Consider the following 18,425-nt stretch of genomic DNA (forward strand, 5'->3'; position numbering starts at 1 on the left):
TTAAAGAATTGGTTCTCAAATTTGTCATGTATAGCAATTACCTGTGGTGTGTGCTTAAAAGGCAGATTTCTGGACCTGCCTTAGCGCCGCCCCCCTGACCCCCGAAATTATAATTCAGTAAGTCTGAGAGAACTCTGCATATTTTCAGGCATCCCAGGGAGCTCATTGAATTAGTTTGCTAGGATTGTTGTAACAAATACCACAGACCATGTGGATTAAAGAACATAAATTTATTTTCTCACCATTCAAGAAGCTAGATGTTCAAGGTTTTGGCCAGGTTGATTTTTTTCCCCCCTGAGGCCTCTCTCCTTGAGTTGTCAATGGCTGTTTTCTCCCTCTGTCTCACATAGTCTTTCCTCTGTAGAATATAGACCATATCTTTTCATTGTTAGTTGATTGTGTAATTCCCAAATTGACTAAATCATCAAAATCAATTTAGAAATTTGCTTTTGAAGAAAAAAATTATGAAAAAATATCCGTGTTATTTTGATTCAGTAGATGTAGTCTGGGGCTGATGGTTCCATATTTTTAAGAACTCTGGGTACTTATAATCAGGCTCATAGTACTTATGACACAAGATGATGATACAGCCTTTCACCATCTTTGTAAGGAAATAATGGGCTGATTTTGAGTGGCAAAAAGATGACACCAACAAGAAACATGGGAATGGATACATTTATTTCCATTAACAAAAAATGTGGTATATAATACTTCCATTGGAAAAGGGCTTCTCTAGTACATTTCATGTCTCTGACTTCCAGCTAGGTAATTAAAATGACATATTTGATAAATTGGTCAAATCAGATTTCAACAAAACTTAGGTTTTCTGGGAATTGGTAGGATTTAGAACTAGAGAAACTGCTGTGGGAATTATATAGGGGAAATGTATTTCATTGAGGCCTAAAGAAAAAAATTCCATCTAGAATGTAGTATGTGTTTTCGGCTTATGTCAGTGCATGGGAATGTGTATATCTGCAGGTTACCACCACAGCCATAGTCTCTAGTTTCCCTGTGAATTTGTTTCATTCTGATAAGATAATGAAATTGTATGGTACAATGTTTAATTCTAATTCTGGTGTTCAGGTGAATGACTTGGTAAACAGGATCAGTAGAATATAGATAATTCTCTTTAAAAGTAAGAACTTCATTTTGAAAATATAAATTACCAAGATACACAGAGGAGCTTTCACATTGTATTTCATGCAATGTGTGGATTTTTCTTCAACTTTTCACTTCTCCCTTCCATATTGGGTTCCTGACCTAGAAATTGTGGGTAGAAAAAACTTAATTAGCGAACCAATATTGTAGAAAACGATGGTTCTTTATTTTCAGTGACTTGATTTTCCTGCTCTTGTGTGGAACATTGCTGGTGTGTTTAGTAAATGTTAGGAAAATAAATACTGAATATTCAGATGCTTTTTTAAATTTTATTTTATCCTGGACCTGTAATTTTGTTCCTAATAATTTTTTTCTTCCTCTTTAGCTTAATATGAGTTACCTGCCTTATATTTTGAAGCGGCTTTTAGTTTAAACTGCTAATTTCTAGAGTTGGGAAATATCTTTGACCATTCTTGTTCCATTATTGCTCTTGCCTTCTGGTGTAAGAGAGAGCCAAATGCTGACATGGGTTAACAGGGATCAAAGAAAATCTTATTTTCTTTTAGATAATGTTTTATTACATATTAACTTTTTCCAAATCTCCAGATTGGAACCCTTACCTGCTCTACAACTCCCATTTCCCAACTCAAGGTAAATTGAAGTTTGATGTACTAGCAGTCTCACTGTGCCACAGCCAGCTATGAGTTCAAATTCCTGAAGCAATGTTAGGGTTCCACAAAGTTTTCTTAAAACATCAGCATTATTTGTCAAGATAAGTTTTGATCTTTGTGTAGCTTTTCTTAGGAAGTCCTATTTTCATTGTCATGTATTTTTCCATCATTTTTCTGCTTTTGAAAGAAAATACGTTACTCTACAGATAATATTCTAATTATTTAAAGTCTTTCTTCACAGGCCCCTCTAATTCCATCTATTCTTATGTCATTCCCCAGTCCCTATAACAAAGGCATCTGAAATGCAGGAGGAGGCTGAGTAGTTTGTTCCTGATCACAAAGCAAACTGAACAAGTTCAGGCAAACTGAACAAGTTACCAAAAGCAATCTGGTTGTCTAACATTTTACATCAATAGTGCTTTTTTTTTAAAAAAATTTTTATTTTTTGTTGTTGTTGTTGTTTTTGTTTCAGTATTTCTGTTGTCTATTTTTGCTTCCCTGGCCCTGCCCTGAGGGTGGGGCCCCTAGTCAAGGTGCAGCAGCATTTTGGCAGTTACAGCGTGGGCACCTAAAACCCCAAGAGAAAATTTATCCTTCCAGCCAGAGAAATCAGGAAAAATGGGCAGAGAGGAGAATTGGAATTACATTTTTCTCTTTCTTGTCTCTGTCTCGGAGAGATTGGTCAACTGCAGTCTCACAGAACTGCAATTACAGCACAGGTGTCATTAATAAGCTCCATCATTCTAGTTAGAACACCAAAAAAAAAAAGGACCTTTGGGGCTGTGTGCGGTGGCTCAAGCCTGTAATCCCAGCACTTTGGGAGGCCGAGACAGGCGGATCACAAGGTCAGGAGATCGAGACCATCCTGGCTAACACGGTGAAACCCCGTCTCTACTAAAAAATACAAAAAACTAGCGGGGCGAAGTGGCGGGCGCCTGTAATCCCAGCTACTCGGGAAGCTGAGGCAGGAGAATGGCGTAAACCCGGGAGGTGGAGCTTGCAGTGAGCTGAGATCGCACCACTGCACTCCAGCCTGGGCGACAGAGCGAGACTCTGTCTCACAAAAATTAAAAAAAAAAAAAAAAAAAAAAAAAAAAAAAAAAAAAAAAAAGGACCCTTGGCGGCTCAAGAGTATGGAGAAATCCCAGAGAGGTGACAGCTGGAAAAGAGTTATCTCCTAGTTCTGTGTGTGAAGTGACACAAATTCCAGGCTCACCTCTGAATTGTGCATGCACAGAACCAGATACAAAACAGATGGCAAAGTCTTTGACTACTAAACTAAGGTATAAACCATGACCAAGGCCCAGGCTGTTGATTCCTGAGATACAGACCCAAAACAGCATAACAGAAGCTTTGAAAACTGAACCAATATTGGAATGGCTTCCCACAGAAAATGAGAGAGAACTGGTTCAATCTAATCAAGATGGTTGCCTGCTTTTAAAAAATGCTCCAGAGAATTTTAACAGGACCCAGAGGCTCGTAACATAATATTCAAAATGTCCAAGACACAATACAGAATTACTTGATATATGAAAACCCAGGAATTACTTAATATACAAAAAGAGGAATGTGACCAATTCCCCAGTTTTCAAGGGAAAAGACAATTGATGCCAACACTAAGATAACCAAGATGTTGAAATTATCAGATGAAGACTTTAAAGCAGCTATGCTTCATGAGGTGGTCATAAACACTCTTGAAATGAATATAAAGATAGATGTTCTCAACAAAGTAAAGCTATAAAAACCAATGGAGAGAGGAGGTGGAGCAAGATGGCCAAATAGAACCCTCCAGCTATCACCCCGCACCCCACAGAAACACCAAATTAAACAACTATCTACACTAGAAAGCACCTTAATAAGAACCAAAAATCATGTGAGCAATTACAGTACTTGGTTTTAACATCATAGCAAGGAAAGAGACACTGAAGAGGGTAGGAAAAATAGTCTTGAATTGCCAACCTGGTCTCTTCCCCCATCTCCCAGCAGTGGCTGCTGGTGCAGAGAGAGAATCTGTGTGCTTAGGAAAAAAAGTGGACAGTGACTGTGGCAGTTTGCATTGGAACTCAGTGCTACTTGTCACAGTAGAAAGCATCACAGGGCAGAATTCAGCCAGGACCACAGAGGGGAGCATTTAGACCAGCTCTTGCCAGAGAGGAATCATCCATTCCAGTGGTCAGAATCTGAGCTCTGACTAGTCTCAACATCACAGGCTAAAGTGATCTGGGGTTCTAAATAAATTTGAAAGGCAGTTTAGGCCACAGACACAGGGTCCTGGGCAAGTCCTGTTCTGTGCTGGGCTTGGAGCCAGTGGACATGGAGTGCATATGACCTAGTGAGACACCAGCTAGGGTGACCAGGGGAGTGCTTGTGTCAGCCCTCCCCCAATCTCAGGCAGCATAGCTCCAGGAGAGACTCTTCCTTTCTGCTTGTGTAGAGAAGAGGGGAACGTAAACTTGGAAAGCAACTCAATTGGAAAATAGCTCACCCACAGTAAACAGGGCATCAGGCAGAGTTGTGAGAACTCCATTTCAGGCCCTAGCTTCTGGGCATTTCTAGACATGCCCTGGGCCAGAAGGGAATCTACTGCTTTGAAGGGAAGGACTCGGTCCTGGCAGTATTCATCGCCTACTGCCTAAAGCACCCTTGAGCCTTGAATAAACATCAACAGTAGCCAAGCAGTACTTGCTGTGGGCCTTGGGTGAGACCCAGAGCTATGCTGGCTTCAGGTATGACCCAGCACATTCCTAGTTGTGGTGGCCATAGGGAGAGACTTTTGCTTAAGGAAAGGAAAGGGAAGAGTAAAGGAGACTTTGCCTTCCAGCTTGAGAACCAGTTACGCCACAGTGGGGTAGAACACCAAGCAGGGCCTTGTGGTTCCCAATTCTAGACCTTGGTTCCTGGATGGCATTTCTGGACCCACCTTGGGTCAGAGGGGAGCCCCTTACCCTAAATGGAGAGACCCAGGCCTGGCAGTATTCACTACGAACTGATTGACGAGCCCTTGGGCCTTGAGTGAACATCAGTGGTAGTCAGGCAGTACTCGCCACAGGCCTAGAGTGGTGGTAGTCACGGGGAGAGACTCCTGCTTGAGGAATGAATGGGAAAGACTTTGTCTCACACCTTGGGCGCTGGCTCAGCTGCAGTAGGATAGAGCACCAAATAGATTGCTAAGGTTCCTAACTCCAGGCCCTGGCTCCTGGATTGCATTTCTTGAGTCCCTCTGGTCTGGCTTGGAGCTCTTCAATCTGAAGGGAAGGATACAAGCTTAGCTGGATTAGCCACTTGCCAAATCATGAGCCCTTGAGCCTTGAGTGAACATCAGCGGTACCCAGACAATGGTCACCACTGGCATTGGCCAAGACTCAGTGCTGTGCTGGCTCCAGGTATGACCCAGCACAGTCATAGTAGTGGTGGCACAGGAGTGCTTATGTCCACCCCTCCCCCAGCTCCAGGAAGCTCAGCACAGAGAGAGAGAGAGAGAGGGGGAGAGAGAGACAGAGAGAGACTCCATTTGTTGGGGGGAAAGTAAGGGAAGAGAACAAGAGTATCCACCTGGTAATCCAAGACATTCTTTTGGATCTTACCCAAGACCATCAGGGCACTACTCTACAAGTCTGCAAGAGACACAATGTTCCTGGGCCCACATGCCCGCAATGTACATATGGCTGCAGTGACCAAAGACTTAGATCAGAATAGTCAATTCTTTTTGAAGACTGGAAAAACCTTTCCAAGAAGGATGGGTACAAACAAGCACATACTGTGAAGACTAGATTAAGTACCTAACTCTTTAATGCCCAGACATCAACAAACACAAGCATCAGGACCATACAGGCAAATGTGACCTTACCAAATGAACTAAATAAAGCACCAGTGACCAATTCTGGAGTGACAAAAGTGTGTAAACTTTCAGACAGTGAATTCCAAATAGCCATTTCTAGGAAGCTCAATGAAAATCAAGAAAACAGAGAAGGAATTCAGAATCCTATCACATAATTTAACAAAGATTGAAATCATTTTTTTAAAGTCAAGCAGAAATTCTGGACCTGAAAAATTGACATTCTGAAGGATATATCAGAATCTCTCAATAGCAGAATTGATCAAGCAGAAGAAAGGATTGGTGAGCTTGAAGACAGGCTATTTGAAGATACACAGTCAGAGGAGACAAAAAAAAAGGAATAAAAAGGAATGAAGCACACCTACAATATATTGAGAAGAAGCCTCCAAAGAGCAAACCTAAGAGTGACTGATCTTAAAGAGAAGGTAGAGAGACATATCAAGGTAGAAAGTTTATTCAAAGAAACAACAGAGAACTTTCCAAATCTGGAGAAAGATATAAATATTCAAGTACAAAAGGTTATAGAACACCACGCAGATTTAACTCAAAGAAGACTACTTCAAGGCACTTAATATTCTAACTCCCAAGGATGGGATAAAGAAATCATCCTAAAAGCAGCAAGAGAAAAGTGACAAATAAAATACAAAGGAGCTCCAATACATTTGCCAGCAGACTTCTCAGTGGAAACCTTATAGGCCAGGAGAGCATGACATATTTGATGTGCAGAAGGCAAAAAACTTGCCTCCTAGAATAGTATATCCTGTGAAAATATCCTTCAAACATGAAGGAGACATTCTTTTCCTAGACAAACAAAAGCTGGGGGATTTCATCAATACCAGACCTGTCCTACAAGAAATGCTAAAGAGAGTTCTTCAATCTGATAGAAAAGGACATTAATGAGCTATAAGAAATCATCTTATTTCTTTGGGACAAAACTCACTGGTAATAATACACAGACAAAACAAAATATTATAACACCATAATTGTGGTGTGTAAACTACTTATATCTTAAATAGACTAAAAGATGAACCAATCAAAAATAGCTACAACTTTTCAGGACGTAGACAGTATAAGAAGATAGAAATAACAAATTTAAAAGTGTGGGTACAAAGTTAAAGTATAGCACTATTACTAGTTTCTGTTTGCTTGTTTTTGCAGTCAATGTTAAGTTGTCATCAGTTTAAGATAATGGATTATAAGACGTTATTTGAAAACTTCATTTCAAATTTTAAAAACCTACAACATACACAACAAATAAAAAGCAGGAAATTAAAGATACCACCAGAGAAAATCACCTTCACAAAAAAGACAAGAAATAAGATAGGAAGGAAGAGAAGACCACAAAACAATGAGAAAACAAGTAACAAAATGGCAGTAGTAAGTCCTTTTGAATAATACATTGAATATAAATGGACTAAACTCATCAATCAAAACATACAGAGTGGCTGAAAAGATAAAAAACAAGACTCACCGATCTGTTGCCTACAAGAAACATACTTCATGTATAAAGACACACATAGACTGAAACTAAAGAGATGGAAACAGATATTCCACAAATAGAAATCTAAAATCAGGAGTAGTTATATCAGACAAAATAGATTTCAAGTCAAATATTATAAAAAGAAACGTCATTATATAATGAAAGGGTCAATTCAGCAAGAAGATGTAATTGTAAATATGTATCATATATATGCACCCAATGCTGGGGCACCCATATATGTAAAGCAAATATTATTACAGCTAAAGAGAGAAATAGACCCCAGTACCATAATAGCTAGAAACATCAACACCCCATTTTCAGCCAGACAGAAAAATCAACAAACATCAGACATAATCTGCACTATAGACCTAATGAACCTAATAGAAATTTACAGAACATTTCATTCAGCATCTACAGAATACACATTTTTGTCTTCAGAACATGGATTATTTTCAAGGATAGACCATATGTAAGGCCACAAAACAACTCTTTAAAACATTCAAAGAAAAATTGAAGTAATATCAAGCATTGTCTCCAACCACAATGGAATAAAACTAGAAATCAGTAACAAGAGGAACTTTAGAAACTATATGAGCACATGGAAATTAAACAAAATGCTCCTGAATGACCAGTGGGTCAGTGAATAAATTTAAAAGGAAATTTAAAATTTTCTTGAAACAAGTCAAAATGGCAATTCAACAGACCAAAATCTATGAGATACAGCAAAAGCAGTACTAACAGGAAAGTTTATACCAATAAGCATCTACATCAGAAAAGTAGAAAAGTTTTAAATAAACAACCTAATGATGCATCATAAAGAACCACAAAAGCAAGAACAAACCAAACCCAAAATTAGTAGAAAAAAGAAACAATAAAAGTCACAGCAGAAATAAATGAAATTTAAATTTAAAAAAATACAAAAGATTATTGAAACAAAACATTTTTTGAAAAAATAAGCTGGGCATGGTGGCTCACACCTGTAATCTCAATATTTTGGGAGGCCAAGGCAAGTGGATCACTTGAGGTCAGGAGTTTGAGACCAACCTGGCCAACATGGCGAAACCCCATCTCTACTAAAAATACAAAAATGAGCCAGCTGTGGTGGCACACACCTGTAATCCTAGGTACTTGGGAGGCTGAGGCAGAATCACTTGAACCCAGGGGGTGGAGGTTGCAGTGAGCTGAGATTGTACCACTGCACTCCAGTCTGGGTGACAAAGTGAGACTCTGTCTCAAAAAAAAAAAAAATTAAAATTAAAATTAAAAAAAAAAAAAGAAAATCAACAAACCTTTACTCAGACTAAGAAAAAAAGAAGACCCAAATATATACTATCAGAGATGAAAAAGGAGACATTACAACTGATACCACAGAAATTAAAATTAAATTAGGATAATTAGAGACTACTATGAGCAACTATATGCCAATAAATTCGAAAATTGAGAAGAAATAGATAAATTTCTAGACACATACAACCTACCAAGATGAAACCATGAAAAAATCCAAAACCTGAATAGGTCAATAATAAATAATGAGTTTAAAGCCATAATAAAGTCTCCCAGCAAAGAAGAGCCTGGGACCCAATGGCTTCACTGCTGAATTCCATCAAATGTTTAAAGAAGGACTAATACTAGTCCTACTAAGATGATTCAAAAAATAGAGGAGGAGGGAATACTTCCGAAGTCATTCTGCAGTGCTAGCATTACCTTGATGATAAAACTAGACAAAGACACATTTTAAAAAACTACAGGCCAATATCTCTGATGAACATTGACGTAAAACTCCTCAACAAAATACTAGTAAACTAAATTCAACAACACATTAAAAAGATTATCCAACATGATCAGGTGGAATTTATCATCCCTGGGATACAAGGATGACTCAACATATGTAAATCAATCAGTGTAATACATTGTATCAACAGAATGAAGAACAAAAAGTATATGATCATTTCAATTGATTCTGAAAAAGCATTTGATAAAATTCAACATCCCTTTATTACCTGAAACTATGAAACTATGGAACTACTCCAAGAAAACATTGGGAAAACTCTCCAGGATGTTGGTCTAGACAGAAATGTTTTGAGTATAAGACACGACAAGCACAGGCAACTAAAGCAAAAATAAACAAATGGGATCACATTAAGTTAAAAAGCTTCTGCACAACAAAGGAAACAATCATTAAAGTGAAGAGACAACCCACTTGTTGTCTTGGGAGAAAGTATTGGGAGAAAATATTTGCAAACTACACATCTGACAAGGAATTCATAGACAGAATTTATAAGGAGTTAAATAACTCAATAGGAAGTATATCTAATAAAACAACTAAAAATGGGCAAAATATCTGACATTGCTCAAAAAGCAATGCTCAAAAGAAGACATACAACTAGACATTGCTCAAAAGAAGACATACAAATGGCAAACAGGTATATGAAAATGTGCTCAACATCATTGATCATCAGAGAAATGCAAATCAAAATGACAATGTGATATCTCACCCCATTTAAAATGGCTTATATTCAAAAGACAGGCAATAACCAAGCTGGCAAGGATGTAGAGAAAAGGGAAGCTTCATACACTGTTAGTGGGAATGTAAATTAGTAGAGCAACTACAGAGAACAGTATGAAGGCTCCTCAAAGAAAGAAAAATAGAACTACCATATGACCCAGCAATCCCATTGCTAGGTATATACCCCAAAGAAAGGAAATCGGTGTACTGAAGAGATGTTTGCACGCCTGTGTTCATAACAACACTATTCACAATAGCCAAGAGAAAAAGAGAATGCAAGGGAAACTGCCACTTTAAAACCATCAGATCTTGTGAGAACTCATTATCATGAGAACAGCATGGGAGAAACTGTCCGCATGATCCAATCACCTCTCACTAGATCCCTCCCTCAACACCTGGGAATTACAGTTTGAGCTGAGATTTGGGTGGGGACACAGAGCAAAACCATATCATTCCATTCCTGGTCCCTCCCAAATCTCACGTCCATTACACATTTCAAAACCTATCACATCTTGCCAACAGTCCCTCAAAGTCTTAACTCATTTCAGCATTAACCCAAAACTCCAAGTGCAAAGTCTCATATGAGACAAGGCAAGTCCCTTCTGCCTGTGAGCCTGTAAAATCAAAGACAAGTTAGTTACTTCCAAGATACAATGGGGGTACAGGCATTGGGTAAATACAGCCATTCAAAATGGGAGAAATTGGCCAAAACGAAGGGGCTACAGGATCCATGCAAGTTTGAAAGCCAACAGGGCAGTTATTAAATCTTAAAGCTCCAAAATATTCTTTTTTGACTCCATGTCTCACATCCAGGGCACGCAGATGCAAGGGGTGGGCTCCCAGGGCCATGGACAGCCCCATCCCTGTGGCTCTGCAGGGTACAGCCCCCGCGGCTGCTTTCATGGGCTGGCATTAAGTGCCTATGGCATTTCCAGACACATGGTGCAAGCTGTGGGTGGATCTACCATTCTGGGTTCTGGAGGACAGTGGTTCTCTTCTCACAGCTTCACTAGGCAGTGCCAGTGGGAACTCTGTGTGGGGGCTCTAACCCTACATTTCCCCTCTGCACTGCCCTAGTTGAGGTTCTCCATTAGGGCTCCACCCCTACAGCAGACTTCTGGCTGGACATCCAGGCATTTTCATACATCCTTCAAAATCTAGGCAGAGCAAACCTCAATTCTTGTCTTCTGCACACCTGCAGGCCCAACACCTCATGGAAGCCACCAAGGCTTGGGGCTTGCATGTTCTGAAGCACCAACCTGAACTGTACCTCAACCCCTTTTAGCCACCGCCGGAGCTGGCACAGCTGGGACATGCGCCATGTCTTGAGGCTGCACAGAGCAGTGGGGCCCTGGGTCCAGCCCGTGAAACCATTTTTTGCTTTTAGACCTCCAGACCTGTGATAAGAGGGGCTGCCTTGAAAATCTCTGACATGCCTTGGAGACATTTTCCCCATTGTCTTGGTGACTAACATTTGGCTTCTCGTCTCTTATGCAAATTTCTGCAGCCAGCTTGAATTTGTCCCAGAAAATGGGTTTTCTTTTCTACCACATGGTCAGGCTGCAAATTTTCCAAACCTCTATGGTCTGCTTCCTTTTTACACATAAGTTCCAATTTCAGACCATCTCATTGTGAATGCATATGACTGTATGCTTTTAGAAAAAGCCAGGACACATCTTGAACACTTTGCTGCTTAGAAATTTCTTCTGCCAGATACCCTAAATTATCTCTCTCAAGTTCAAAGTTCCATAGATCTCTAGGGTAGGGGCAAAATGCCACAAGTCTCTTTGCTAAAGCATAGCATGAATGACTCTTACTGCAGTTCTCAACAAGTTCCTCATCTCTGAGACCACCTCAGCCTGGACTTCATTGTCCTTATCACTATCAGCATTTTGGTCAAAACTATTCAGTAAGTCTCTAGAAACTTCCAAACTTATACTCACATATTTCTGTCTTCTTCTGAGCCCTACAACCTGTTCCATCCTCTGCCTGTTACCCAGTTCCAAAGTCACTTTATAGTAGGACCCAACTCCACCAATACCAATTCTCGTATTAGTCTATTTTCACACTGCTATAAAGATACTACCTGAGACTAGGTAATTTATCAAAGAAAGAGGTTTAACTGAATCACAGTTGTGCATGGCTACAGAAGCCTCAGGAAACTTACAATCATGACAGAAGGCAAAGGGGAAGCAAGACACGTCTTCACAAGGTGGCAGGAAAGAGAGAGCACAGGGGAAATGGCCACTTTCAAACCATCAGATCTCGTGAGAACTCCCTCACTATCAGGAGAACAGCATGGGGGCAAACCAACTCCATGATCCAATCACCTCATACCAGGTCCCTACCTCAACATTTGGGGATTATAATTTGAGATGAGATTCAGGTGGGAAAATAGCCAAACCATATCACTACCAATGAACAATGGAATTCAAATTTTACAGAATATCATTTACCAGCAACAAAAATTTAAATACCTATAAATCAAACAAAATATGTGCCGATGCTGTATGCTGAAACAAAGCTCTATGAAAGAAATCAAGGACAGCCAAAATGTACCAATATATTGCATTCCTCGACTGGAAGACTCAGTATTATGATGTCAGTTCTTCCTGAACTGATCAACAGATTCGACACAATCCAGTCAAAGTCTCAGGAGAATTGTTCTCTGCATAGCAACAAGCTGATTCTAAAATTTATAATGAAAGGCAAAGAAACTAGACTAGTCTAAACAATTTTGAAAAAGAAAAGAGCAAAGAACAAAATATTCCTCCTGATTTCAAGAATTACTATGAAGTTATAGTAAATGTGGCAAAATGGTAGGAACATATATCATTGGAAATTAATCCATGCAAAAATGGTCAATAGATTTTTACAGATGTTGCAAAGACAATTCAATGGAGAAGTATTTATTTTTATTTTTACTTTTTAGAGAAGGGGTCTCACTCTTGCCCTTTCAAATTGTGCATTGGCACAGTCAGTGCACTGCAACCTTGAACTTCTGGCTGCCTCACCCTCCAAAGTAGCTAGGACTACAGGCATGGGCTACCATACCCAGCATTTTTTTTTTTTTTTTTTTTTTGTAGAGATGAAGTCTCCCTCTGTTGCCCACAATGCTCTCAAAGTGATCTTCCTGCCTTGTCCTCTCAAAGTGCTGGGATTATAGGTGTGGGCTGCCCTGTTCAGTGGGATAATCTTTTTAAACAAATGGGGCTGGAACAATTACACATCTAAATGCAACTAAATGAATCTTGACCCATCCCTCCCAGTTTAAAAATCCAAAATGTATCATAGATCTAAATGTGAAACATAAATTTACAACACTTCTAAAAGAAAACAGGAAAATAGTCTTTGTGATTTTAGGTTAGGCAGAGTTCTCAGGTATAACACCAAAGTATAATCTACAGAAGCCAAATTTAAAACTTCTGCTCTCCCAAAGACACTGTTAAAAGAATGAAAAGACAAATCACAGACTGAGAAAATACTTCCCAATCATACAAAAAAAGAAAAAAAAAAACTTGTATCGGTTAAGAGCTCTCAAAACAAGTATGAAAGAAAAACAACCCAATAAAAATATGGGCAAAAGATTCAAACACATACTTTCCCAAATATATAATGGCAAATAACACATAAAAAGATGCTCAACATTATTATTCAGTAGGGTTATATTTTAAGTGACAAGTTTAAAACTTAGACAATGTAAAAAGAACATCAAAGATGAGAGAGAAATTCAGGAACCAATAATTTAGATGACAGAGTAAAAAACTGAGGGGAAACATTGTAGACATTTTTAAAAATTTGACGGGCTTTTAAGTCGTAATGTTTCAAAGACAGACATTGGATTAATATGTAGAAGTTGAGGGAATGCTTCAGATTCAATATCAAGGAAGAATTCTCTAATATGAGAACTGTCCAGAAATGAACTGTGCTGCTTCAAAAATCAAATTTAAGCCCCCTTACATTCACAATTTACAGACAAGCTGAAGGGATCATATCTTAGAGATATTTCCTGTACTGAATGTGCAGGTGAGTTCTAAACATATAAGATACTATAATTTTCTAAAGTTCCTTCAAATCCTGAGATTCTGTGGTTTTGGTTACTGTTATTATTTGGCATCACGAGATTCATAATCATGTTTTAAGAACTTGGACTTTTAAACTTGCTATCCTTTTAATTAATAAGACTATCCAGATATGCCCTTGATGCTGGTAGCCAAGTAAGGTTGCTTTCCCCCATAATCTGTCAAAAAAGAGACTTGTTTTGATAACTAAAATCCAAACAAGCTGGAGGTACTTTCTCTCTCCTGCTTACAGTTTGCCAGTGACCATGTGTACCAGGAACTGTTCCATGAGATAGAGAAAAACTACTATTACATTCAGCCTGGCTTGCTCTGCCAGAAATTGGACTGCAAAGAGAGCCAGTTTCAGGGGTGTGTAAACTGTTTGCTATAACTGTTTTTGAAATTCTTAATTTATGAACAAGGGGCTGGCAAATTATGTAGCTGTTGCTAGCTACAATCTTTATCTGTAATTCCTCACCACCCACTCATTCCTTGTTATTTTGCAATCTGACTTCTGTCTTCACACTGGAATAAAACTTCTCTCTCTCAAGTCATGTATTGGCTAATCACCAGTTCCCATCGTCTCTTCTTAATCTTCATTCATTTTATCCCGTATTACGCATCTAACATTGTTGACAGACTCTCCCTTTAAATACCATATTGTTTCTATTAACTTGTATGATTATGGTTTTCTCTTACCTCTGAATTTGTTAGATAAAGCCGAGTAGAATGATAGAATGAAATTAATAGTAATAATACTTTCCTCAGGGTTTTCCATTCCCTAGAATGCACCCATACTCTGTTGATAATACATATTGGTACTTTCCTGTTTTCACAGACTGAGTGACAAAATGATTTCCAAATGGATAAATTTAAAGACTGAACTACAGTTCCTGCCTGGCTGGTACTATAAATCATATGCAGAGTTTTGGGAGTTTTGTTTTGTTTTGTTTCCCTTAACAGAGCAATGAAGTGAAAAACATACCAGTGTTTTCATCAGTTGAACATATAAATGGTCTTAAATTTCCTCGAGTCTCCTTCACAAAATAATCAATGACGCTGAAAAGGTTTGGGAGTGTTACCTATATTAATAGAGAGTGAGAGAAAACTCAGCGTCACATGGATAAAGGTAGAGTAAGAGAATGCTCAATTGGAATCTAATGGAGATTACTGTCATTACTTCACTTCAATGGCATACTGTATGACCATAGTTTTACCTATCCCTGTGTCTTATTTCTCCTTTTTAATTGACCATGTGTCCATTCCCTGTTGAGGAATTACCACCTTTCCCATTGAACACAATCTGGTAGACAATAGTTAGGTGGCTTGCTCTCCCTCAATTAAAGCATGAGAATGTAAGCCAAGTGTGGTGGCTTACACCTGTAATCCCAGCACTTTGAGAAGTTCAGGTGGGAGGATCACTTGAGACCAGGAGTTTCAGACCAGCCTGAGCAACGTAGTGAGATCCTGTCTCTACAAAAATTGAAAAAATTAGCTAGGTGTGGTAGCTCACACCTGTAGCGCCAGCTGCTCAGGAGGCTGAGGCAGGAGGATTCCTTGAGTCCAGAAGTTCGAGGCTGCATGAGTTATGATAGTCCTACTGTACCCCAGCCTGAGTGACAGGGTAAGACCCTGTCCCTTAAAAAATGGGGGGAGCAAAAGAATGTGACTGAAGTTAGGTCAGAAAATGCTTTCTTTCTGAAATTCGAACTTGAAGAACAAAGAAGGATACCCAGTTTCCTTATCAGATAGTTCTTAGCACAAGTAACTGCTTCCTAGTCTCTGAAGGTTTGCTACCCTTCCAGTCATTCTATGTTCTTATAATAAATTTATTTTTTCTTAAGTTAGCTGTAGTTGGTTTCTTCTGCTTTAAAGCAAATAACCTTTAAAACCAGAGAATTTAAGCATTTTAGTATTTTATTGTAACAGGATAATTTGCTGGTCTAGGAGTAGATAAAATATGTCTCTACCCCTAAACTAATATTTTTATACAAGTGAAGTCAGAATAAATATACCAGAATATGCCAGATAACCTTGAAGAGGAAAAAGAATTCCTGAGCCAGGCGCAGTAGCATGCACCTGTAGTTCCCGCTACTCGGGAGGCTGAAGTAGGAGGATCACTTGAGCCCAGGAGTTTCAGGCTGGCACTATGATTGCTCCTGTGAACAGCCACTGTGCTCAAGCCTGGGCAACATAACAAGACTCCTGTCTCTAAAAAAAAAAAAAAAATTCACAAAAATACATCCTCATTGAGGGGTTGAGGGGTTGGGGATGGTGAAAAATGAAAGAATAATCCAGGTTATTAGTTTTCCTTACACTGTAGACTGTATGAGCTAATGACAGAAATGAGCCCCAGTTCACCCAGTTACAAAGATGTCACATTATTCTTCCTTGTCCATTGCTTGTAGTCACTTAGTTATTTGGATTATCCTTTAGCAATCTAGTTATCTGCCTTCTTTATTGAATTTCATTTTAAAAGTCTAGTTGGGAATGGATCTGATAACTGAGAAGCTTTGGGAGGCACTTATGGCAACGATGGAAGTGTGCTCTATGAATCAGCAGCTACCTTACTCTCTAAGAATTATGACCAAATATAAGAAATTCAACCACACTGTTCCTTTTTCTATTTGATCAACACAATGGGCCTGGAGAAGCAGAGGAACTAGGTAAATATAAATATCTTCAAGACCCACCAGTTCTATTTAAGTGATATCTGGAGACATCTTTCCTGACTCAATCTTCCCACTACTGCAGCCTAAAATCACAGAGCTGTATTCTCTTTTTCAGCATCCTGGAATGTAGGCCACATCACCACATTCTCATTGTTTCAGAACAGTGTAAATACCAATTATCTCACCTGTATAAAAGGCATAACAATATCTACCTCAGGGTAATGATAACAGTTACATTGGATGATATATGTCAAGTGCTTAGCTATATCATTAGCCCCAAGATACGTCAGCTAGGGTGGGAGAAAAGTTGAAGACAAATAGAAATCCTTTCTTCACTACTATGTTGCTATTAAGAGAGGATTTCTGAACTTCAGCATTAGAGGTATTAAAAGGATTAGGCATTTATAGATTTCTTCCCATTAGAAATAAACATATTTGAAGATGTATAATTGGTGAATGTTTAACAAAAATATCTTTCTTTCCCTGAATTCTTTCCACTTTTCTTTCCCTGCAAACCTTGAGAGACTTGCAGAGAAAGAAAAGTGGAAAGAATTTTTAGAAGCAAATTACCTTTTACTCTGCCTCACCCACCTGTTCCTGAATCTCACTTTCACCTTGTATATCTGCCACATTCAGGGGCCCTTAACTTGCCTGCTTTTTGCCAGCACTAGGAGGCTATAAGGAATCGGGAGGAAGTTCATCAACAACAACAAAATTAGCTACTTACAGGTTTTTCCAGTTCAATAGTGTAGTTTTGTCCTACACTCATCACTTTGTAGTGCTTGATTCTTGGCATGCTACAATGAAACAAATGGTTAGTCTCCATTTTATTATACCATTGGGTAAATGCAAACTAAAGTAAATATAAAATATCACCTGTATAATCAACCTATGTTGTCATGACTATAGTTTGGCAAAAAAAAAAAAAAAAAGCCTTGGTGGTTTTTGTTTTTCTGTTTACCTGGTTTGCAGAGTGTCTTTTTATGGGGGCTACTCACTAGGGATATAGGTAATCTGAGTCACTGAGTAAGTAAATTAGAAAGAATAAACAGGGAAAAAAGAAATCAAGAATTAAAAATCTTTCAGGCAGAAATATTTTTTTAATGTCAGTAACCTAGAAAGTAAAAAACATAATAAAATTCTATGTAGATATATAAAATCAAATATATATTCTCCATATTAAGAGAGAAGTAGAAAGAATTATTAAAAGTACATTGCTTTCTACTCTACATTATCACCAGTCCAAACCAGAAAGCCCTCAATAGCTGTTATTCATGTTAGCTCATATACCACCCTGGATATCCACTAACTTTGGGGCTGACTTAGAGATATGGAAAACACTGGGTCTTAGGCACTATATGAACATATAGATGATAACGTAAGTACATTACATGAATTGTAATGTCTTCCTCTTCTATAGTCACATAGCACTCAAAATTATTACCACTCAAATACAGGGTATTTTATTGATCATGAAATGTTTATGAACAAGAGGCATATCCTATGCATCTCTGTATTCTAGCATTAGGCACAGAATAGGTATTTATAAAATTGAGTTTTTAAAATATTAGGAGCTGGATGAGTGGGATGGCTCATGCCCGTAATCCCAGCACTTTTGAAAGGCCAGGGCAGGAGGATCACTTGAGCCCAGGAGTTAGAAAAAGACTGGGCACCATAGTGAGACCCCATCTCTAAAAAATAAAATACAAAAATTAGCCAGGCATGGTGGCATGTATATGTGGTCCCAGCTACTCAGGTGTTAGGTGAGCAAAACCCTTGCGCCCAGGAGGTTGAGGCTGCAGTGAGCTATGATTGCGCCACTGCACTGTAGCCTGGGCAACAGAGTGAGACCCTGTCTCAAAAAAAAAAAAAAAAAAAAAAAATAGGATCCCCCATCTGGTAATGTTATCTGCTAGAACTAAGCAAATTTATACTGAGATCAAAAGTCAGTATCCTTGTCAGTTAGTTTTGAACTAGCGTATATTTGTCTTGAATTCCCTTGATTTGTATGACAAGCATGTTAGGATGAAACCTTTTTCTAGTGTTGACAGGTTAACAGCATTTATTACTTTGTCATTTGATTGAATGACACGCTAATTAAG

At 38.6% G+C, this 18,425-nt stretch overlaps 1 protein-coding gene across 3 annotated transcripts in view; it reads right to left on the reverse strand.

Annotated features, from left to right (window-relative positions):
• Positions 1 to 211: 211 nt before the first annotated feature.
• The window catches only part of STAP1 (signal transducing adaptor family member 1), a 51,113-nt gene continuing 32,899 nt past the window's right edge, over positions 212 to 18,425 (reverse strand). The window contains exons 7-10 of one of the 3 annotated variants that reach the window (XM_011965397.1): positions 17,051 to 17,120; positions 14,637 to 14,733; positions 1,167 to 1,260; positions 216 to 358 (exon numbers count right to left, since the gene is read on the reverse strand). In XM_011965397.1, coding sequence (XP_011820787.1) covers positions 1,199 to 1,260; positions 14,637 to 14,733; positions 17,051 to 17,120 — 229 coding nt within the window. In that variant the 3' untranslated portion in view covers positions 216 to 358; positions 1,167 to 1,198. Of the gene's footprint in view, positions 1,261 to 4,410; positions 4,419 to 14,636; positions 14,734 to 17,050; positions 17,121 to 18,425 lie in introns of all 3 variants that reach the window. The other 2 variants (XM_011965395.1, XM_011965396.1) reach the window with 2 other exon arrangements.

The sequence above is a fragment of the Mandrillus leucophaeus genome, unplaced genomic scaffold (genome assembly GCF_000951045.1).
Source record: "Mandrillus leucophaeus isolate KB7577 unplaced genomic scaffold, Mleu.le_1.0 Scaffold722, whole genome shotgun sequence".
In the NCBI taxonomy this organism is placed as follows: domain Eukaryota; kingdom Metazoa; phylum Chordata; class Mammalia; order Primates; family Cercopithecidae; genus Mandrillus; species Mandrillus leucophaeus.